Source organism: Salvelinus namaycush, chromosome 33 (assembly GCF_016432855.1).
Source record: "Salvelinus namaycush isolate Seneca chromosome 33, SaNama_1.0, whole genome shotgun sequence".
NCBI classification, from domain to species: domain Eukaryota; kingdom Metazoa; phylum Chordata; class Actinopteri; order Salmoniformes; family Salmonidae; genus Salvelinus; species Salvelinus namaycush.
This window is the reverse complement of record NC_052339.1, coordinates 22,958,697-22,983,412: the sequence shown is the minus strand read 5'-3', so window position 1 is coordinate 22,983,412 and position 24,716 is coordinate 22,958,697. Positions and strand designations below refer to the sequence as shown.

Here is a 24,716-nt window from a genome sequence, read left to right as displayed (position 1 = left end):
TCAGTCCTTGTATCCATAGCTGTCTATGAATTTGAGAGCGGTTACATTTCTCCAGCACCATCCCGTAGCTTTGTAGAGAGAAGTGGAGGGCACAATGCCTTGGTATTGTTTTAATGAAGGATTCTAGTTCTAAACTTGGATTTTATTTTGGGGATTAGTTTTACCCATCCCATCCTGAAAAGACACTGTGAATGTTTATCTTTTCTTCAAACAAAAGGACCAACATTGACACCACTTTAGGTGGATCAACATAAGCCAACAAACAATACGTGTCAAGAAAGATGGCCTACATTTCTTAAAAACATATTCTGTTATATAAATATAATTAGGTAAAAATAAAGATTTCTTGACACACTGCAGCCCAAATCATATTCATAAGTGCTGTCTGATCACCACTTCTGCTCGGTTTATCTTTTCTCAAAACGGGTTCATCCACAGTATGAATTCCCTTTTATTCAAAAGAATCTGGACAGGTTGAGGCACTGTTCTTCAGTCCTGATCCTGGAGACCAGCAGGGTGTGCAGGCTTTCCTTCCAGCCCAGCACTAACACACATGATTCAACTAATCGACAAGCTCTACTGGGTTGGAACAAAAGCCTGCATACCTTGTGGATCAACAGGACCATGATAGAAGAACACTGAGTTAAGGCAATTTCACAGAACTCTGGGGCAGGTCCTCACAGCGAGTCTTTCATAGAAAGGAGTTATCTGATGGTGGTGCATAGGAGAAACCTAGGAAGGCATCATCAGCCTCCATCACGATGGCGTTGACTATGGAATCTTCAGTATAACACACAGAGTTCGTAACAGTCTCGCCTGTGAATTCTGGATCAAAGTTTGTGATGTCATGAGGAGAATTCTGCAAAATAGGGAGAAAAAAAACATTCAGTTCATTCATGCCTGTGGTCTGGTGTCTTACATATCTGTGTGTGTCTGTGTGATCAGAATCAGATATAATCCTGAGAACATTTACCACATTGGGAGTGAATGGAGGTGGAACCTTCCTCTGTTCCAGGTCATCCCAGTTGATCTCTGAGAAGAAGTAGTGAGCTTTGATCTCATTCTGAAAAAAATATAGAATATAATTTATGTTTAGGTTCTAGAATGACCAAGGCAAATGTTATTTACTTCATACTGATAAAAGTGGTGTAATGCAATCCATCTGCCCAGGAGAAATGAACACTGCAGCTATTGAGCAACTCTTTGTCATGACAATATTTCTCCACCAGAGGGAGTCAGATGCCATCAGCTATGGCAATACACTAGTCACAGTTGTGAGACTGATGCTGGCTACTCACAAAGTCATCTCTGGAGCCCAGTCTGTGTGTGCCGTCCTTCTCCAGTAGAGCCTGCAGGAGGGACCAGGCCGTGTTGGACGCTCCGGGACGCATCATCAGGGGCTTGTGGAGGATGTTGTCATACATCTCATGGGTGTCTCTGCTGTAGAACGGAGGCTGTGGAACAGAGGGGAGACAGCTGTATTAGTGTAAGGGCAGCGTGTGATCAGGCAGCATGTCAAGGGTGACAGTAAATATTGTTCCTGTTTTCATTGTCTACAACAGTAACTCACCAGGCCAAAGAGCATTTCATAGAGCACTGATCCCAGACACCACCAGTCCACTGTGTTGTCATACGGTTGTTTCCTCAGGACCTCTGGAGCTAGGTACTGGGGAGAGGACAGAGTTACACACATTAGCATTGACTGGCCTTTTCAGTCTCAATCCAGAACAGTGGTCTAGACTTGCAAAGGAAGGGCCCTTATCACATGTAAGATATATAAAATAATCAAATAAAAGGATTTTCAAATAAAACAGAATGACAAAGCTATAAAACATTATCTTAAATATAAACCATCAACTTAGTGAATACCAGTGTTTAACATTTTGAACACTGTTCGCCACACAGACAGCACCATTATCCTCAGTCAGTACTAAATAATCTATCGTCATTGTGGAATTCTGGACAGAGTAGACCACTTACAAATTTCCTCACTTTCTCAATAAGTCCGGTCAGGAACGAGTAAAACATAATCAAATCACAAGCATTCTCTACTTAACAAACTGAAAATGACAGTGTCATGAGAGATGTGTCTAGATGAGTCAGCTGGTAAAGGATTTCAATCTATAGTACTTTATTTTTTGTACTTTTTACCCCCGAATTGTTGTGATATCCAATTTGGTAGTTAAAGTCTTGTCCCATCGCTGCTACTCGGGAGAGGCGAAGGTCAAGAGCCGAAACACGACCTTGCCAAGCCGCACAGCTTCTTGACACACTACTCGCTTAACCCGGAAGCCAGCCTCACCAATGTGTCAGAGGAAACACCGTGCAACTGGCCACCAAAGTCAGCGTGCACTGCACCCGGCCCGCCACAAGGAGTCACTAGAGCGCGATGGAACAAGGACATCCCAGACCTCCCCTAACCCAGATGACGCTGGGCCAATTGTGCGCCGCCTCATGGGTCTCCCGGTCACGGCCGGCTGTGACACAGTCTGGGATCGAACCCGGGTCTGTAGTGACGTCTCAAGCACTGTGATGCGGTGCATTAGACCACTGCACCACTCAGGAGGCCAGGTAATATATACTTTAATAACTTTCAAAAAATGTATTCATATATACTGTATTCATTTTCATTACTTTTTTTTCACAACTGCCACCAGTTTTACACCAAAACATTTACAACTGACATGTTAAATAGGTGCATAAAAAAGGATTTCACCAGAGAGTTTCTGAATGAAATATCCTTCATATTTATTTATACATGTATTTAACATGTCGGTTGTAAATGTTTTGGCGTAAAACTGGTGTCAGTTGTGAAAAAAGTCAATAGTTTAAAGATTTGCAGATTGAATAGAAAATAATGCATTAATTGGATGTTTTTTTATTATTAATTAGGCTGTTTTCTCTGGAACCATATAGTTTATCTACAAGAAACTCATGGACACCGATATAGAAAATGAATACAGTATATACAGTGGGGAGAAAAAGTATTGGATACACTGCTGATTTTGCAGGTTTTCCTACTTATAAAGCATGTAGAGGTCTGTAATTTTTTATCATAGGTACACTTCAACTGCGAGACGGAATCTAAAACAAAAATCCAGAAAATCACGTTGAATGATTTTTAAGTAATTCATTTGCATTTTATTGCATGACATAAGTATTTGATACATCAGAAAAGCAGAACTTAATATTTGGTACAGAAACCTTTGTTTGCAATTACAGAGATCATACGTTTCCTGTAGTTCTTGACCAGGTTTGCACACACCGCAGCAGGGATTTTGGCCCACTCCTCCATACAGACCTTCTCCAGGATCCTTCAGGTTTCGGGCTGTCGCTGGGCAATACGGACTTTCAGCTCCCTCCAAAGATTTTCTATTGGGTTCAGGTCTGGAGACTGGCTAGGCCACTCCAGGACCTTGAGATGCTTCTTACGGAGCCACTCCTTAGTTGCCCTGGCTGTGTGTTTCGGGTCGTTGTCATGCTGGAAGACCCAGCCACGACCCATCTGCAATGCTCTTACTGAGGGAAGGAGGTTGTTGGCCAAGATCTCACGATACATGGCCCCATCCATCCTCCCCTCAATACGGTGCAGTCGTCCTGTCCCCTTTGCAGAAAAGCATCCCCAAAGAATGATGTTTCCACCTCCATGCTTCACGGTTGGGATGGTGTTCTTGGGGTTGTACTCATCCTTCTTCTTCCGCCAAACACGGTGAGTGGAGTTTAGACCAAAAAGCTCTATTTTTGTCTCATCAGACCACATGACCTTCTCCCATTCCTCCTCTGGATCATCCAGATGGTCATTGGCAAACTTCAGACGGGCCTGGACATGCGCTGGCTTGAGCAGGGGGACCTTGCGTGCGCTGCAGGATTTTAATCCATGACGGCATAGTGTGTTACTAATGGTTTTCTTTGAGACTGTGGTCCCAGCTCTCTTCAGGTCATTGACCAGGTCCTGCCATGTAGTTCTGGGCTGATCCCTCACCTTCCTCATGATCATTGATGCCCCACGAGGTGAGATCTTGCATGGAGCCCCAGACAGAGGGTGATTGACCGTCATCTTGAACTTCTTCCATTTTCTAATAATTGCGCCAACAGTTGTTGCCTTCTCACCAAGCTGCTTGCCTATTGTCCTGTAGCCCATCCCAGCCTTGTGCAGGTCTACAATTTTATCCCTGATGTCCTTACACAGCTCTCTGGTCTTGGCCATTGTGGAGAGGTTGGAGTCTGTTTGATTGAGTGTGTGGACAGGTGTCTTTTATACAGGTAACGAGTTCAAACAGGTGCAGTTAATACAGGTAATGAGTGGAGAACAGGAGGGCTTCTTAAAGAAAAACTAACAGGTCTGTGAGAGCCGGAATTCTTACTGGTTGGTAGGTGATCAAATACTTATGTCATGCAATAAAATGTAAATTAATTACTTAAAAATCATACAATGTGATTTTCTGGATTTTTGTTTTAGATTCCGTCTCTCACAGTTGAAGTGTACCTATGATAAAAATTACAGACCTCTACATGCTTTGTAAGTAGGAAAACCTGCAAAATCGGCAGTGTATCAAATACTTGTTCTCTCCACTGTGTATGAATACATTATTTTTTAAAGTTATTCAAGTATATATTACCCGAGTTACTATAGATTGCCGTACAGTCCGGTAACTTTGGTAAATTACTGGTAGCTTTGCAACCCTATTCTAAAGATTAAAAGGTTCTTATTACGCCGTATTACATACACTGCCCTGGAAAACATTACTCATGCCCATTCTATACATAGTACTGTATATGGCACTTAAAATGGAGACAGGCATGGCAAATTATTAACCCCTTTCATGCCTCCCTCTTAATTTTCATTATGTACAATTTCCTTTGTTAATAATTAGTAGTGAATTGACACTAAATTGTGACATGTCATGTGAACCAAACGGCAGCAAAAAGGACACGTGGCATTAATCAACCGTACTAAACGCTTAATGTTACCTCGGGTGTCCCACAAAATGTGCTTGTCGTCTCGGCTTGGGAAATGCCTTCCTTGCACAACCCGAAGTCAGTCAAAACTATATGGCCCTTTAATGAAGGGGAGACAGGGAACATTTTAGACACTGTTCGCCACACAGATGGCCCATTATCCTCAGTCAGTACTAAATAATCTATTGTCATTGTGGAATTTTGGACAGAGTAGACCACTTACAAATTTCCTCACTTTCTCAATAAGGCCGATCAGGAACGAGTAAAACATAATCAAATCACAAGCATTTTCTACTTAACAAACTGAAAGTGAAACTGCCGTTCGTGACAGATGTGTCAAGATGTGTCAGCTGGTGAAGGATTAGGCTTCACCACAGATGCTTGTTTTCACCACAAATGCTTGGATTGGTTTGTTTGGTACATTCATATTCACATCTCATAATTTGTTCCACTGACTTGTAGTAAACACTGCAAACACTTAGTAAGGGCTTTACTAAAGGTACAACTTTTAACTGAGGTTAAATTCAATTGCAGAAATATTTGGGGTAATGTAAAAATACCAGGTAGACTACAGCCATGGGAGGATGCTTCCAGTTTCAAGATGCATTTGTATGTGAACAGCTGTTGGTAAACAGACTGCATAAGTTTTGCTAGTGCAGGTTGTAATGAACACAGCCCTAAGCTACTCCACATAGAACAGACTACTTACGCACTGCAAACCGAGTTAGGACATCACACTTACTTCAGAGTCCAGAAGGATATTTTCTGGCTTCAAATCCCTGTGAAAAAAATACATCTCATGAACATTCATTATCCAAAGTCACTATTATTGGATAATAGAATTGTGCTTAATGGATTACAATGGCTATTATCTTACTACTTCTGGGAAAGTGGCCAATTGAAAAGCAACAGAGGGTATCAAAACAATCAAATAATGAAAAGAGGGGTTATTTAATCTTAGTGATTTGCATCCAGTTGATTACAATGTACATGATTAACAGAACCAGCATTACACTAAACTGAAACCACAGGCAGAGTGGATGGCTTGAGGTACTTGTTAAGGGAAAATTGCCCTCACATGTCAATTAATGTATGATTATACACGTGCAACCGTGACGTTTGACAATGAAAATTACTACAGTGGACGGCTTTAAATAGGAACACTTCCAAATGTTCAAAGTTCCAGGAATTTCCCATAAGATGCCATTAGAAGTGGGACTTTTCCCAATAATTGAAAAGGGTGTGTTGCATTCACTGCTCATTCAGGATAGTTAGTGGAAAACCGTGTTTTACAGCATAGGAAAATTCTCTACTACAGACCTCCAGCAGCCAGCTGGTGTACCAGAGCAATGACAACCAGGCAGCCTGTCTACATTGGTGACTCATTTATCCAATATAGCCTTTGCAACACAAACTGGATTTGAACCTGGGTCTGTTAGCCTGTTGAGTCAAAGCCCACACACATTGTTACATACGCACAAACAACCCACGTACCTGTAAACTATATTAAGAGAATGCAGATAGCCCAGTGCGCTTGCCATTTCTGCAATGTAGAACTTGGCTCTGGGTTCCGGAAAGGTCTGTTCTTTTTGAAGATGGAAGAAGAGCTGGAATCATAGAGGACAGTGAGACAGTTCCAAAGGACGTGGTGAACTAATAGGAGCATGACGTGACACAGTTCCCACCACTCATTTTGGCACCTTTAGTAAATATGAGCAAAACGGGCTGTGATTTTTTTTCTTCTTTGCTGTGGTTAGAGCGTTGGGCCAGTAACCGAAATGTTGCTGGATCGAATCTCCGAGCTGACAAGGTAAAAATCTGTCAATCTGCCCCTGAACAAGGCAGTTAACCCACTGTTCCCCGGTAGGCCGTCATTGTAAATAAGAATTTGTTCTTAACTGACTTGCCTAGTTAAATAAAGGTTAACAAAAAAAATAATTACAAATTCAATTATCCTCTTGGTCTTTCATTCAAAATATTCAAAAATCAAACCTTTAATTGAAGTAAAATTATTGAAAAAAATACATGTGAAATAAATATTTTTCTCCGAAACATGTGTGCCACAATTATTGGCACCCCTAGAAATTACCACCTACATAACCAAAAGTTGTTTGGGAGGGTTGCCATAAAAAAGCCTTTGCTGTCATCAAACAACAAACTCAAGCGCCTACAGTTTGCCAAACGTTACTGGAACTTTCAACGGGACCGGGTTCTATGGTCAGATGAGACCAAAATAGAGCTTTTTGGAAACAAACAAACATGGTGTAGACAGAAAGATAGCCATGCAGAAAAGCACCTCATCCTCACTGTGAAGTATGGTGGTGGATCTTTGATGTTGTGGGGCTGTTTTTCTTCCAAAGGTCCTGGACAACTTGTTAGGATACATGGTATCAGGGCCTCCCGGGTGGCGCAGTGGTCTAGCGCTAGCTGTGCCACCAGAGACTCTGGGTTCGCGCCCAGCGTCGTCAGGATTAGGGAGGGTTTGGCCGGTAGGGATATCCTTGTCTCATCGCGCAACGGCGACTCCAGTGGCGGGGCGGGCCGGGCGCAGTGCGCGCTAACCAAGGTAGCCAGGTGCACGGTGTTTCCTCCGACACATTGCGGCTGGCTTCCGGGTTGGAGGCGCGCTGTGTTAAGAAGCAGTGCGGCTTGGTTGGGTTGTGTTTCGGAGGACGCATGGCTTTTGACCTTCGTCTCTCCCGAGCCCGTACGGCAGTTGTAGCGATGAGACAAGATAGTAACTGCTAACAATTGGATACCACGAAATTGGGGAGAAAAGGGGTTTTAAAAAAAATAATAATAATAATTTAAAAAAAGATACATGGACTCCATCAAGTACCAGCAGATATTAAATCAAAACCTGACTGCCTCTGCTAGGAAAATTAAACTGGGCTGTGGTTGGCTCTTCCAGCAGGACAATGATCCAAAGCACACCTCAAAATCAATACAAAAACTGTTCTCAGACCACAGAATCAAGGTTTTACCATAGCCATCCCAGTCCCCTGACCTAAACCCCACAGAAAACGTGGACCTCGGAATCTGAAGAGATTCTGTATGGAGGAAAGATCCCTTGCATTGTGTTCTCCAACCTCATTACACATTATAGGAGAAGACTCAGAGCTGTTATCTTGGCAAAAGGAGGTTGCACAAAGTATTGAATGAACAGGTGCCAATAATTGTGGCACACATATTTGAGAAAAATATTTATGATAAGAATGTATTTTTTTCTTTTAATGAAAGTTTTTTTTTAATGAAAGACCAAGAGGATAAACAATAAATATATATTTTTAACAGTACACTTTGCTAATATTTACCAAGGGTGGCAATATTAGTGGAGGGCACTGTATTTCCACAATATTTAGCCCAGGTTGCTAACAATTGTAGCCGAGTCATGACACACGGCCGTGGGTCAAAGTTCCTGCCCTGTCTGCAAATTCCACATCACTATTACAATTGTCTCAAGCAGCACGTTGAGGGGATTAACTGAGTGCCTGAATACTAGCATCAACATGACATGAGCTACGAGATTAGCCTCAGCTCCCTGGAAAAACACCATGTGTAGCTTACCTGCACTGCCAGTTCTCAGATTCTGTGATTTAGGAGGAGATTTCTAGCATAGTCCCCCCAGCTAAAGCACATACTGATGACAACGATAATCAGAGACGTTAGCTAAGGCACATAGCCTTCAGATCTGGAATATCCATAGACCTCGGTAGCTTTTTGTAAAGATATCTGTAGTATTTCAATACAGTCAAAATATTTTTACAGGCTGGCCATTATACCAATGTTAGAGAAACATTACAAGCCTTCAGATCTGGAATATCCATAGACCTCGGTAGCTTTTTGTAAAGATATCTGTAGTATTTCAATACAGTCAAAATATTTTTACAGGCTGGCCATTATACCAATGTTAGAGAAACATTACAAACCTTCCATATTCTGAACCACTCTGGGGTTTGGCTCTTTTTGACAGTCCCAGAATGGTATGTATAAAAATGCAAATAAATATTTTTTTTATAAGAGTTACATTGGCCAACACTGCACTAGTGGTCAGGAGGCATTTATTCAAATGTGGAAATTCAGCTCTCACCAACTGCACAGTTCCTTTTATTGAAAAGGAGGCGTTGAGCTTCGAAATGTATGAGTTTAAATGTATAGCTTAAAACGAGTATAGCTTAAACCAGTGCTTCTCAAATGGTGGGTTGGGAGTGGATCGCAACAGATTCTGTTTGGATAGTGTATGAACTGTCTATAAACTTTCAATGTAAATTCTATTTAATCTGGGTCTGTGGGACCGGCCCCAACCTTTATAAAGGGTTTTTGCCCTCAGGTCAGGGCTCATATCCCAGGGCTTTTTAGCAGGTTTCCTGTGTTTTGACCTCAGTGACTCAACAGTGTGTGTCTATTATTCATAAGAGTGAAACTACTCACTTCTCCCCCGTTGACAAAATCCAAGACGAAGTACAACTTGTCAGTCGTCTGGAAGGAATAATGCAAGCCAACCAGGAAAGGGTGTTTCATGTTCTTCAGTAGCACATTGCGCTCCGCCATGATGTGTTTTTGCTGTTGGAAACAGGAAACATTTTATTATTGGGGTGAATGTACAAATAACGTACCCAACATCGAGAAACAGAATAAGAAACATTTCCAATTCAATAATACTCTGGAATAAATTACCTCTCTCCTGTTGAGGATTACACTTTTCTGCAGGACCTTGATTGCGTAATACTTTCCGTCCAGTTTCCGTTTAGCAAGGAGAACCTTCACGCGGGCGAGAAGAGACAGCATGGTGGACTCGCTGTTAAACCCCCCCAGTTACCACAGCAGGGACACTACGGTACCAACAACGAGGCAGCAAAAATACAGAACTGTGAGACTATCACTTCTCAAACAGAAAGTGTATCTAATAATAGACAAAGTAGTAAAACTTTTCGTTACCACACTGGAAAGACCAAACTAAATACCTGATTGTGTCAATATTCATTGTTTGGTTTGCTGTGATTTTCTCTTTTGAGTGACCTACTTCAAGCCCCAAGACCAGGGGTGTCAAACTCATTCCACGGAGGGCCTAGAGTCGGCAGGTTTTTGTTTTTTCCTTTCAATTAAGACCTAGAAAACCAGGTGAGGAGAGTTCTTTACTAATTAGTGACCTTAATTCATCAAACAAGTCCAAGGGAGGAGCGAAAACCCGCAGATACACGGCCCTCTGTGGGATGAGTTTGACAAGTGTGACCAAGACATTATAAGAGCTGTAATATTAGGGTTGCAAAACTTTCAATAAAATCCCTGGTTTTCCTGAAATCCTGTGTGGAGAATTCCGGAATCAGGAGGGAATAAGCAGGAATGCCAGAATCATCCAACCAGGATTTCTGGAAAACCAGGCTATTTATTTAAAGTTCCCGGAATTCTGCAACCCTGCGTAATGTACTGTATTGTACATAATCACATACCTTTCCAAAGCTCCCCTTTCCAATGACTTTGAGAAAGTCAAAGTCTGTGGGCTTTGCACTGAAATATGGAAAACAAAAAAGGTTGGCAAACAAAAGTATCTAGAAATATATTTTTAGAACAAATGAATGGCTATGACAAGGCCTGCAAAGGTTACTTGGAGGAAAAAGACATCCAGAAAGCACACACATTTTCACAGGTATAACAGAAATATCTGCAGGCCTCAATTTAATGTGAGACTATAACCTACTGTGGATTTCCAGACGGTCCCAGGTTAATATTTCTGGAGGTAGAGCCGTTCTGTAAACCAGAGATGGAACAGATTATCTGTTAAAAACACAGGTTTAACGCAGGTTAAAAAGTGAGGCCATAGGATCTAAAACTTTATTCTGCCAGAAGTCTCAAGGGGTTTGAACCACACACACTGTACAGAATGACAATGCTGATAATGCAATATATGAATCTGCTGCATTATTACGGTTGTATAATGGAATCAATGATCACACGTTGAAAATACAATATCCAATACATAGAATACTTCAAGTATTCATTCGTGCTGTATCAGAGCAGAGATGCTAGTCAACATTTCTTCATTTGAAAGACATGACCGCTCAATCTTTGAAAGAGTCATATCTCCTTCCCTCAGACATCATACTGTCCTGTCATCGCCTACCTTGTCATCTTCTAATGGGTCTGAGAAGTTTTGAGATTTGTCCATCTGCAGGAATGCTCTGACATCAGGCCTGTCAGATCGTTGGCAAGAGAGAGGTCACATGTTAGGGGTCTGACAGACACACACAAAGCCACAGCTGTTAGAAAAGCGCTGCTTTTAGACTCCATGTTAAACATCACTGTGTTAGGAGATACTGCCATAAAACAGGGTTAGATCCTCCCTTCGTCACAGATCTAGGATCAGCTGATCATCCCCAGATCCTAACCATACCCATTAGGGGAGAAAACGCTAAACTGACCTTGGATACAGATTGATTTGTCAAACCATCCGAGTACAGTGTAATAAATCGGGTCATTTTTTTATTCATTTACCGTAAAGTCAGTTGTAGAATACTTACTGGTTTCTGAGCTGAGGATGTGAGACCAGTCTCTGAATGAACTCATGTAAACCTGTTCTTCTTTGCTTGATAAACTCTAATAAAAGAAATGGAAAATGTTATAAATAGTATATTTAATATTGACCCTGTATTCACAAATGAAAGACAAGTTCTAGACACAAAATCACTTAGTTGTTCTGGTTTAGTTTCATATTATCCATAATCCAGTTTGTCATGTGTACATGATCTAATTTGTTAAACATTTAAAATCAAACAAATTACTGGGCTGAAGTACAGTGGAGAACAGAGGGGCATGTATTGATTTCTGATCTACTAAAAACATTGAGTGCAGTTACAGGTAGTGTACTGTACTTTTACCAGAGAACGACAGATTAATCAATATGTCACCTGGGTCAAAGTTGTCCCCAAATATTCTCTTGGGTGGGATTTTCAAGTTCAAAGATGGAAATTGTTTCCTCAACTGCACAAAACAAAAAGACAGACAAATCAGATTATATCAAAGATAAGGATAGGTTTGTCATGGGGACCAAAATTACTCTCCATCTCTACCCCAACCATGAGATTTGAATTACCTGATTTTCTAAATGTCAACTCTACACAAATCCACAGTAATAGAGTCTAAATACAGTGAGTAATATAACGTGTGTGAAATGTCATTAACACGTCTTACAACATCAACTCCACAGGTTTCACTTCCTTGAGTAAAAAAAAAAAGAGCTAAAAAAAAAAAAAAAAATAAGACCTTCAAAGTTAAAACAGCTGATAAGGTAAGGGATTCTGTTTTGATAAAAACCGAGCCTGGCCCAGTTTAGTCGGCTGATCTCTGATGAAATGGTTTAGTAAGAAAGGAAGCCTGCAGTCTTATTACAACATGTATTTTTTACACAGTAACACTTCCACTTAAGTGTATATGTAGCAGAAAAGCTGTAAAAAATATTTTTGTCCTCCAAAGAGGAAATAAAAAAAGTAATTCCACTTACTGTGTTGTAGAGCTTGTCAAACTCTGCGTATCGCCTGAAGACAAACCACTCATGTCTTCCTACATTGACCATCACTTTGTAAACCTGGACAAATGTGGGGGGGAAAACACATTTGAGTATAAATCTAGACAAAAGACATGATGCCCTACTTTCTATAGATACTGTAATAATGCAGTCTGCCATACAGCCTGTTGAACAGCTGTTGCCACAACACTACAAAAGCGTCCCCATACTAGGTTTGTCTTGCTCCTAGCAGAACTCGGCTAGGCGAAGCAAAAGTTTGTACCTCGCATACTCCCTTAAAAGGACCTTCGGTTGAAAAACGAGAGAAAAAAGCAGCAATATTACTGTTTGTACCTCTTGAAACACCGTAGCAACAACATAGCCAGTGTACAGTTCCTCAAAATAGTCAGAATTAATCTAAGATAAATCAAGATATCTTTAAATCATTTTGACGTTTTTGCAGAAGAGGTCTTAGGTCGCACAATTTTACATCTAACTAAGATGTTTGGTGCAGTATTCCTCAAGTTAAAATGTGTATAGTCGACTCACATTGAATCACAACAAACTTCATTAAAGAATCCCGTCCATAGTTTCCACTCCTACTATGAGTAGTACTGTGGACCAACGAAGGGGCGTAGACTTCGGCTACCGAACTTCAAATTGCCTCAACACCACCACAAACAAAAATATCGCAGCATTTTGTCAGAATATATGCAAACTGTTTAGACTGGGAAGCATTCGACAGGCTTAATACTCAGAGTCGATATTCACGTCATAAGAAGGAATACCCCTCAACCACGCCCACAAACATTCTTCCCCATTGTAAAAGAGCTAACTTCTCCATTGATTTTTTGTTATACAGAAATACCAAAACAAATGCAGAAAAATTGCCATGTAACCAGGTCAGAAATCCCGACCTAAGGTTCACAAAGCTCCCATGTAGGGAAATGAAGCCTGCGAGAAGAGCCCTGTGGCTTCAGGATATTCGGTGTGGGAGAGTGGCAAATTGTGGGGACACAGTGTCCAAGTAGGCTACACATAGCTATGTTTTCCATAGACATTTCACTTGTTTAGTATAGTCCATTTGTAACTCCACTCACTATTGTAGCTGTATAGTCTGTTAGTGTTGATCAAATCAAATTGTATTTGTCACATGCGCCGAATACAACAGGTTTACAGTGAAATGCTTACTTACAAGCTCATAACCAACAATGCAGTTAAGAAAATAAATTAAATGGTTAGTTAATGTGCGGGGCACTGGTGTCGAGGTAATTATGTACATGCAGGTAGAGTTATTAAAGTGGCTATGCATAGATAAGAGAGTAGCAGCAGCGGGGGGGGGTGCAAATAGTCTGGGTAGCCATTTGATTAGCTGTTCATGAGTCTTATGGCTTGGGGGTAGAAGCTGTTTAGAAGCCTCTGACCTAGACTTGGCACACCGGTACCACTTGCCGTGCGGTAGCAGAGAGAACAGCCTATGACTAGGGTGGCTGGAGTCTGACAATTTTTAGGAACTTCCTCTGACACCGCCTGGTATAGAGGTCCTGGATGGCAGGAAGCTTGGCCCCGGTGATGTACTGGGCTGTACGCACTACCCTCTGCAGTGCCTTGTACCGAGCAGTTGCCATACCTGTTAGGATGCTCTCGATGGTGCAGCTGTAGAACCTTTTGAGGATCTGAGGACCCATGCCAAATCTTTTCAGTCTCCTGAGGGGGAATAGGTTTTGCTGTGCCCTCAACACAACTGTCTTGGTGTGCTTGGACCATGTTAGTTTGTTGGTGATGTGGATGCCAAGGAACTTGAAGCTCTCAACCTGCTCCACTACAGCCCCATCGATGAGAATGGGGGCGTGCTCGGTCCTTCTTTTCCTGTAGTCCAATCATCTCCTTTGTCTTGATCACATTGAGGGAGAGGTTGTTATCCTGGCACCACACAGTCAGGTCTCTTGACCTCCTCCCTATAGGCTGTCTCATCGTTGTCGGTGATGAGGCCTACCACTGTTGTGTCATCAGAAAACTTGATGGTGTTGGAGTTGTGCTTGGCCGTGCAGTCATGGGGGAACAGGGAGTACAGGAGGGGACTGAGCATGCACCCGAGGGGCCCCTGTGTTGAGGATTAGCGTGGCGGATGTGTTAATACCTACCCTTACTACCTGGGGGCGGCACGTCAGGAAGTCCAGGATCCAGGTGCAGAGGGAGGTGTTTAGTCCCACGGTCCTTAGCTTAGTGATGAGCTTTGAGGGCACTATGGTGTTCAACGCTGAGCTGTAGTCAATTAATAGCATTCTCACATAGGTGTTCCTTTTGTCCAGGTGGGAAAGGGCAGTGTGGAGTGCAATAGATATTGCATCATCTGTGGATCTGTTGGTGCGGTATCCAAATTAGAGTGGGTCTAGGGTTTCTGGGATAATGGTGTTGATGTGATCCATGACCAGCCTTTCAAAGCATTTCATGGCTACAGAAGTGAGTGCTACGGGTCGGTAGTCATTTAGGCAGGTTACCTTAGTGTTCTTGGGCACAGGGACTATGGTGGTCTGCTTGAAACATGTTGGTATTAGAGACTCAGACAAGGAGAGGTTGGCAAGTGTCTTCACTGACATTTTCAGTTGGTCAGCGCATGCTCGGAGTACACATCCTGGTAATCCGTCTCACCCAGCGGCCTTGTGAATGTTGACCTGTTTAAAGGTCTTACTCACATCGGCTGCGGAGAACGTGATCACACAGTCGTCTGGAACAGCTGATGCTCTCATGCATGTTTCAGTGTTAATTGCCCCGAAGCGAGGATAGAAGTAATTTAGCTTGTCTGGTAGGCTCGTGTCACTGGGCAGCTCTCGGCTATGCTTCCCTTTGTAGTCTGTAATAGTTTGCAAGCCCTGCCACATCCAACGAGCTTCGGAGCCGGTGTAGTACGATTCGATCTTAGTCCTGTATTGATGCTTTTCCTGCTTGATGGTTCGTCGGAGGGCATAGTGGGATTTCTTGTAAGCTTCCGGGTTAGAGTCCCGCTCCTTAAAAGCGGAAGCTCTACCCTTTAGCTCAGTGCGAATGTTGCCTGTAATCCATGGCTTCTGGTTGGGGTATGCATGTACAGTCACTGTGGGGACGAGGTCCTCGATGCACTTATTGATAAAGCCAGTGACTGATGTGGTGTACTCCTCAATGCCATCGGAAAAATCCCAGAACATATTCCAGTCTGTGCTAGCAAAACAGTCCTGTAGTTTAGCATCTGCTTCATCTGAGGGGCTTGACCTCTGACCTAAGCTGTGATCTAGCTAGCTTAATGTTCCGGTTGGTAGCTAGCTAGCACTCACATGACTGCTAGCGCCATCATGAAAAGGGGCATTTGGTAGGTCCCTCTCTTACATTTTTCTAAGTAATGAGAAAGCTCGGGAGGAGGCAATGTTGAAAAGTAATCTTTAGACATTTTGTACTTTTCTTAAATTAAGTTTTGTAATTGACTAAAACAAGGAGACAAAAAAAATGTGTTTGAAAAGTTCAAGTTTTTGCTGCTGGGTTATTTTCCCCCCAAGGCGGGCGGGGCCGCAACGTTTTATCTAATTCCGACTGGGAGTGTACTAAACTCATTACTTACAGTGTAGCGCTTCTTCTTGTCCCTCTGCTCGTTGTAGCAGGGAATGCTGACATTGGGGTAGCAGGGAATGCTGACATTGGGGTAGCAGGGAATGCTGACATTGGGGTAGCTGGACTGCTCCTCCATCCTGAGCTGGAGCGGTCAGAGTTCAGAGGTTTAAGGGTCAACAGGTCACAGCTTAGATCAGAGGTCAAGCCCCTCGGCACTCCTACACAGCGTCCGGTCCTGGACAGAGCTCACATTGACGACTGGACCATCCCCATCCTGGTTCACTGCTGTGTACAAGAGATGAGAGTGATTAGATTATAGATAGAAATGTACTCTAGAGAAAGGATACTGCTCTAAATGTCATATAAGAGAATGAGCATACCTGCTCTATCATGTTACATTTCTACCTTAAAACCCTCTTAACGTTTCAACCACCTCAATAAACCCCAAGCTTAGCCCCCACACATTGATCCTGTGTGGAGCTGATTACAGAGCACTGTCAAATGGATCCTCAGCAGTTGTGGAGGGAGTTGCTGGTTCTAGCTGGTAGCGTGGCAGAGGAGAAACCACACTGGGGTCAGTGAGCAGCAACATCAACAGCAGGCTCATCTCATCCTGGGCAGACAGACATTAGGCTACCCTGCCAGGCCTCCCCCTGCTACACTCCCCTTTAGTCTCTCACTTGTTACTTGGGCTATACGGCCACTCTGACCTGTCCAATTATTTCTAATTGGCTTATACGGCCACTATGACCTGTTCAATTCTTTCCATCACTATTATCCGCCACCTCACCTCTACATTTTCACTACTATCCACTAGAGGTCGACCGATTCATCGGAATAGCCAATTAATTAGGGCCGATTTCAAGTTTTCATAACAATCGGAAATCTGTATTTTTGGACACCGATTTGGCCAAAAATATTTTGTTTTTTTCCACCTTTAATTAACTAGGCAAGTCAGTTAAGAACACATTCTTATTTTCAATGACAGCCTAGGAACAGTGGGTTAACTGCCTTGTTCAGGGGCAGAACGACAGATTTTTACCTTGTCAGCTCGAGGATTCAATCTTGCAACCTTACGGTTAACTAGTCCAACGCTCTAACCACCTGCCTCTCACTGCACTCCACGAGGAGCCTGCCTGTTACGCGAATGCAGTAAGAAGCCAAGGTAAGTTGCTAGCTAGCATTAAACTTATCTTATAAAAAACAATCAATCATAATCACTAGTTAACTACACATGGTTGATGATATTACTAGTTTATCTAGCGTGTCCTGCGTTGCATATAATCGATGCAGTGCGCATTCGCGAAAAAGGACTGTCGTTGCTCCAACGTGTACCTAACCATAAACATCAATGCCTTTCTTAAAATCAATACACAGAAGTATATATATTTTAAACCTGCATATTTAGCTAAAAGAAATCCAGGTTAGCAGGCAATGTTAACCAGGTGAAATTGTGTCACTTCTCTTGCGTTCATTGCACACAGAGTTAGGGTATATGCAACAGTTTGGGCTGCCTGGCTCGTTGCGAACTAATTTGCCAGAATTTTACATAATTATGACATAACATTGAAGGTTGTGCAATGTAACAAGAATATTTAGACTTATGGATGCCACCCGTTAGATAAAATACAGAACGGTTCCGTATTTCACTGAAATAATAAACGTTTTGTTTTCGAGATGATAGTTTCCGGATTCGACCATATTAATGACCTAAGGCTCGTATTTCTGTGTGTTATTATGTTATAATTAAGTCTATGATTTGATAGAGCAGTCTGACTGAGCGATGGTAGGCACCAGCAGCTCGTAAACATTCATTCAAACAGCAATTTTGTGCGTTTTGCCAGCAGCTCTTTGCAAGGCTTCAAGCATTGCGCTGTTTATGACTTCAAGCCTATCAACTCCCGAGATTAGGCTGGTGTAACCGATGTGAAATGGCTAGCTAGTTAGCGGGGTGCACGCTAATAGTGTTTCAAACGTCACTCGCTCTGAGACTTGGAGTAGTTGTTCCCCTTGCTCTGCATGGGTAACGCTGCTTCGAGGGTGGCTGTTGTCGATGTGTTCCTGGTTCGAGCCCAGTTAGGAGCGAGGAGAGGGACGGAAGCTATACTGTTACACTGGCAATACTAAAGTGCCTATAAGAACATCCAATAGTCAAAGGTATATGAAATTCAAATGGTAGAGAGAGAAATAGTCCTATAATAACTACAACCTAAAACTTCTTACCTGGGAATATTTAAGAGTCATGTTAAAAGGAACCACCAGCTTTCATATGTTCTCATGTTCTGAGCAAGGAACTTAAACGTTAGCTTTTTACATGGCACATATTGCACTTTTACTTTCTTCTCCAACACTTTGTTTTTGCATTATTTAAACCACATTGACCATGTTTCATTATTTATTTGAGGCTAAATTGATTTTATTGATGTATTATATTAAAATAAGTGTTCATTCAGTATTGTTGTAATTGTCATTATTACAAATAAATTAAAATATTTATTTTTTTAAAGAAAAAACACGAGAGAAAAAAAAACAGCCGATTAATTCGTATCGGCTTTTTTTGGTCCTCCAATAATCGGTCTCGGTGTTGAAAAATCCTAATCGGTCGACCTCTACTATCCACCTCACCTTCTCTTCCCCACATGCCTACAATCCCTTCCTACCCCACCCTCTCTCTCCCAATAGGCAGACCCAGAGCTGCATGACCTCCTTTTCCCCGCTTGCCCCCCCCCCCACTCCCTCCCACCCTCTCCCCACACCCTCTCGCCCCACTCCCCCTACACACACATACACCCACCCACCCTCCATCCCCACTCTCCTGCCCCACACCCACCCTTCCTCTCGCCCACCCTCCCAGTCACCCCACCCACCCTCCCGCCCCACACACACCCTCCCACCGTCCCTCTCGCTGCCCACACACACACACGCTGGGTCTGTGACATTCTCCCTGGCTCCTGTCAAGAGTGTGGAGGACTGGAGGTATTTATAGATAAACTTCAAAGAGTCAGCGGAAGGTTGAGGCACACAGGCTAGTTACAGACCTTTAGGAAGCTGCCCAGTGGGACCACCAAGATAGGAAGAGGGCCATTATAGAGACCACTCTCTACAAAGGTCGTAGTAGCCTATATGGAAGTAATCTTGAAGACGTTATTGAGAAAGCAGAATTTCATCAGGTCTCAATCATAGCTTAAATGATGCCTTGAAACGATATGGAGAAATTACAAATGCAACCTCAATCAAATGTATTTTCTTCATGTTCAGATTTGTTAACGTTTACATGCTGATTATGTCATGTCTGTTATCTTGTTAGAAACAAAGCTCTTTGTTTGGTGGCACGACGCTGTGACTGTGCCTTTGTTTCCGAGTGAGGTCAGCTAGCATGTTAAGTCATTTCTTTCAGACCCTGGCATTGTGTGCTCGGTGTAGGCTATAACATGCTGGTAGAGGTAGTTTAACTGTGCTGTACTGAATGTCCCGAGTCGAGAGATCTAATTCAACTCACGTAGTAGTAACGACATAAAGGGAGAAAGCCTGTTAAAATGCATAAGTGCAGGAATCGCCAGTTCCAAACTCAATTCAAATTCACATCTATGCAAGCCTGGCAAAATGACTGCGGGTCACCAAGCAGAATCCGCTTTTTAACATTCCAGAAATACTTTTGTTCAAAAGATAAATAAACTACCCGCAGTCTAATCTATAGCATACTCCTTCATTTGGAATGCAGAAAATAAATTCTTGATGAATCCGCAACCTCAAACCCATATTACAATGATACACATGAACAATCACATAGGGGGAAATCAGACTTCACCCCAAGTTTGTGTTCAGGGGATTTAGGTCACTAAATAAATACATAAAAAAGAAAATGAATCCTCACATCCTACAACAAAAACACATTCACTGATGATTGCCAGATGTTGTACGCTTAGTTACAACACTGGGCTTGAATTAACTTGTGTTGACAAGCTCAAATATGTTGCTATCAGAAATAGCCCTCCTCTTCCTGGTTTGTTCAGACACACGCATCCTTGCCTTCTGGACATCCTCTGAGGATGTTGAATAATCTGAACGGCATCATTTGTAGGAGTCTCAGCAGCACACCGTGTCTTGTCAGCGGTTAGACCTAGAGGTCAGGAAACTCTTGATAAACAGAAGTGAAAGAGCAACCAAGCGTGGCATGAACCCAGTCTGTGTAGACATTGGGGGACATAGCCTACCTAAACTGGGGTGTCCTCTTCTCTGCTGGTATGAAAGGATGGCCATGGCACAATAGGAGCTTTATCAATAGTATTTTTTACAGACAGACCTACGTGTTGTTTAATTGGTGAGAGATCTAGGCTATTTGTTATGCAACAGTATGGATTATTTCTAAAGGGCCGACTACCGTTAGCCTGTGGGCTATAAATTAGCAACGAGACACTAATCTACAATAGACAAACATCCTCCCGGGGAGGAATTGATAATGAAAGGTTTCTCTCTAAAAAAGGGAGGTGTGAGACTAGCCTAGCTTGTGCCTAACTAGTCTGATTAATCAGGCTGTAATACACAATTCATCGGTATATACAGTCTGAGACGAAGGCCTGCAAAATCATGTAAATGTTCCCTAAAAGCCAGACTGTTGAATACAATTACATTTAAACTGGTATTGTATTTCCTGTTTGCCTGGTCCATCTGAAAACAACCAACCATAACAGTAAGCTACAACATTACATTGAATGGGGGGGGGGGGGGCTCAAGTAGGAAACACACCCTAAAATGACTGCTGTGTGGTAGATCCGCCAGTCTCAACACACCAATGTCAGTTATAGATTTTCAGAGATATTCATCATTCAACTTTTTGGCCTATTTGCAGATTTAAAATGCTCCAGTGTTCAAATAGTTTTACTCATCAAGTTCTGGTCCGTTAGTTCTCAGTGGTGCCGTTTATAGCCATAATTCCCAATCCTGAGAAGTAGAGCTTTATGAGACATAATGTGAGTTTGTCTCTGTGTATTATGGTAGTCTGTTCATCTGCCGGCTGTGACCAGCCAGCCAGTGTTGTGTTTGTTAATGGTGGAGGACTGAGGCCTCTGGACTGGACTGCTGGTTAGGCAAAACTCTGATTAATCAGGCTGTAATACACAAGTCATTGGTACAGCCTGAAACGAATGCCTGCAAAATCGTGTAAACGTTCCTTACAGGCCAGAATGTTGAATACAATGACACTTAAACTTACTAGTTGTTACATTTTAGCCTACATACAGTCCCATCATAACAAGAGTGAAGTCTCAATCTCAACAGGGAACACTGCACTGACATTACAAGTGGAAAAGTAACGTTACACACAGATGTTTTCACATTGAAGACAACTGGGTGTTCCATGAACAGACAGACAGGAAAGAATGGGGGTATAATTATAAGTCCAAACAGTTGCAGTTTTGGTCGATCCCTCTCCGTTTCGTTCCGTTTACTTTCGTTTAAAAAACTTCTTGCAACAGAATCGGCGTAATTTTTTATTGAACCTTTAAATTAACTAGGAACGTAAGTTAAGATCACATGTGTGTGTAATGAATACACCCAGGACTTTAAAAAAAAGTGTTTGTTAGTTGAAAAACGTTAGGTAAAGAGAGAGCGCTGGGCTCGGTTTCCCAAAAACATCTCAAGAACTTAGCCTTACGATGCTTTGGGAAACCGGGTCCTGTAAGTTGCTTTAACTTTCAGTTACCGAACAGACATTTCTAACTTAATAAAAAGTTACGTAATGACACCATTTAACAGTTCCAGGTCTGTAGGATGGCACAACGATATTGAGGCAATGATATGCGGTGAATTGCAAAGACATCTTGTACGACAACATTTCAGAAAAGTATACGTGTAAACATACCTCCAACTAACTCCAATGACGTGTCGCGCTGAAGGCAAATGAATGTGTCAGTAAAAGACGACAAAATCCGGTGAGTTTGACTCGACTATGGGAAACGAACTCAAAGGTAAAGCGTGTACTTCCTACCATCCACTCCGAGCTTCAGTGGAGGGGTAGCTCGAAACAGGAAACATCTAGACGTTTGTGCTGCAAATTCAAATGAAATGAGTCACGGGACCACACTTCAAGAGGGATGAAAACATTTAGGTGGAAACATTAGCAAACAGTACCCTCCCCCCCTGGCGGTGGAACGTGGGCAAGGCCACAACCTAAACCAGGTTGTTCCATGTGAAATGAGTGTGTCGTTGACACAAGATCAACAGCCCACTGCATGTATGTAGAGCGTCATCTTTAATGGCTATTAAAGGTCTGTCTGCCTGTTTGGTAATTTCTTGTGACTTTTGTTCTATTCTATTCTACTCAATTGTATTGTATTATAAATATATTATGGTCTAGTCTGTTATGTTATTTATAATCTGTAATTCTATTCTTTGATAGTTAGAACACATGGATGTCCAAGTCCTATCTAGCAGGTGTCCCTTCCATTCTTGAAATTGTCTCTACATGTTTGGCGGTACTTCTATCATAACCGTGAAGGTTGCCCTCTCCCTGACAGGAGGCTTGGTGACAGGAAGAGAGCAGTCCTGCAAGCTGCAGTGGTACCTTGAGGTCAGCATTAAAGTGCTCCAGGAAAGTGGACGTCTGCCAAGGAACTATACATGGCCCTGCCTCCCTCTTCAGGAAATATTGACTCAGTCAGATATGTCCTCTACCGGTACCAGTGGATAAAACTAACCTTCTTATCACTTTATGAATGTTCATGATGAAACATAGCGCACCTCTTTCCATGTAACTACAGTCATACTGACTGGCTCTTCCCATGGCTATAATAGTGGCCTTTCTATTTAAGCCTATGGTTGGATATCTATTGAGATAAAGCTCACCCAAAGTAGGCATGTGTATTGTAATAAATTAGCTAGTTAAACACAGGGCTGAAGAAATTGATATATCCACTTTAAAACTGAAGTGACTTCGGAAAGTATTCAGACCACTTCTTACACATTTTGTTATTTTACAGGCTTATTCTAAAATGGGTTTAAAAAAATTCTCCACTCATCAATCTACACACAATACCCCATAATGGCAAAGCAAAAACAGGTTTAGACATTTTTGCTAATTTATTAAAAATTAAACACTGAAATATCACATTCACATAAGTATTCAGACCCTTTACTCAGTACTTTGTTGAAGCACCTTTGGCAGCTATTACAGCCTCGAGTCTTCTTGGGTATGACGCTACAAGCTTGGCACACCTGTATTTGTAAAGTTTCTCCCATTCTTCTCTGCAGATCCTCTCAAGCTCTGTCAGGTTGGATGGGGAGCGTCACTGCACAGCTATTTTCAGGTCTCTCCAGAGATGTTCGATTCGGGTTCAAGTCCAGGCTCTGGCTGGGCCACTCATGGACATTCAGAGACTTGTACCGAAGCCACTCCTGCGTTGTCTTGGCTGTGTGCTTAGGGTCGTTATCCTGTTGGAAGGTGAATCTTTTCCCCAGTCTGAGGTCCTGAGTGCTCTGGAGCAGGTTTTCATCAAGGATCTTTGTACTTTGCTCCGTTCATCTTTCGAGCCTGACTAGTCTCCCAGTCCCTGCTGCTGAAAAACATCCCCACATCACTCTCCACCGTAGGGATGGTATTGGCCAGGTGATGAGTGGTGCCTGCTTTCCTCCAGACATGACGCTTGGCATTCAGGCCAAAGAGTTCAATCTAGGTTTCATCAGACCAGAGAATCTTGTTTCTCATGGTCTGAGAGTCCTTTAGGTGCCTTTTGGCAAACTCCAAGCGGGCTGTCATGTGCCTTTTACTGAGGAGTGGCTTCCGTCTGGCCACTCTACCATAAAGGCCTGATTGGTGGAGTGCTGCAGAGATGGTTGTCTCTCTGGAAGGTTCTCCCATCTCCACAGAGGAGCTCTGGAGCTCTGTCAGAGTGAAAATCGGGTTCTTAGTCACCTCCTTGACCAAGGCCCTTCTCCCCCGATTGCTCAGTTTGGCCGGGTGGCCAGCTCTAGGAAGTGTCTTGGTGGTTCCAAAGTTCTTCGATTTAAGAATGATGGAGGCCACTGTATTCTTGGGGACCTTCAATGCTTCAGAAATGTTTTGGTACCCTTCCCCAGATCTGTGCCTCGACACAATCCGGTCTCTGAGCTCTATGGACAATTCCTTCAACCTCATGGCTTGGTTTTTGCTCTGATATGCACTGTCAACTGTGGGACCTTATATACACAGGTGTGTGCCTTTCCAAATCATGTCCAATCAATTGAATTTACCACAGTTGGACTCCAATGAAGTTGTAGAAACATCTCAAGGATGATCAATGGAAACAGGATGCACCTGAGCTCAATTTCGAGTATCATAGCAAAATGTCTGAATACTTTATGTAAATAAGCTATTTATGTTTTTTATTTTTTATAAATGTGAAAAAGTTTCAAAACCTGTTTTCGCTTTGTCTTTATGGAGTATTGAGATTGATGAAGGGAAAAAAATACATTTTAGTATAAGACTAACGTAACAAAACGTGCAAAAGGTGAAGGGGCCTGAATACTTTCCGAATGCATTGTTCATGTAGGTTTACTGTACTCAGATTATGTAACGTCACAAAGTATTTGTACACAAGGGGGCAGCAGAACGCCGTTTGAAATAGAGCTGTCATTCCACGGCTGATGTCATACATACAGTAGGTACTCTGTGTGCCAGGATCTGTTAATAGTACTACAG

The 24,716-nt window shown here is 42.4% G+C and overlaps 1 protein-coding gene across 3 annotated transcripts; it reads right to left on the bottom strand.

Moving 5' to 3' along the window:
* Positions 1-433: 433 nt before the first annotated feature.
* Positions 434-22,091, bottom strand: LOC120027581 (serine/threonine-protein kinase Sgk3-like). 3 transcript variants are annotated; one of them, XM_038972557.1, is made up of 17 exons: positions 21,903-22,090; positions 16,053-16,327; positions 12,458-12,541; positions 11,865-11,937; positions 11,478-11,553; positions 11,081-11,150; positions 10,658-10,734; positions 10,410-10,467; positions 9,637-9,720; positions 9,391-9,522; positions 6,454-6,566; positions 5,702-5,738; positions 4,972-5,058; positions 1,571-1,666; positions 1,299-1,454; positions 974-1,063; positions 434-859 (listed from the first exon to the last, which is right to left on the bottom strand). In XM_038972557.1, exons 2-17 carry the CDS (start codon positions 16,176-16,178, stop codon positions 692-694), a joined length of 1,527 nt encoding a protein of 508 aa, XP_038828485.1. In that variant the 5' UTR covers positions 16,179-16,327; positions 21,903-22,090; the 3' UTR covers positions 434-691. The 3 variants fall into 3 exon arrangements, with proteins under 3 accessions (XP_038828485.1, XP_038828486.1, XP_038828487.1); XM_038972558.1 differs by having other exon boundaries at positions 10,658-10,707; positions 21,903-22,089; XM_038972559.1 differs by lacking the exon at positions 4,972-5,058 and having other exon boundaries at positions 21,903-22,091.
* Between the last annotated feature and the right edge of the window lie 2,625 nt (positions 22,092-24,716).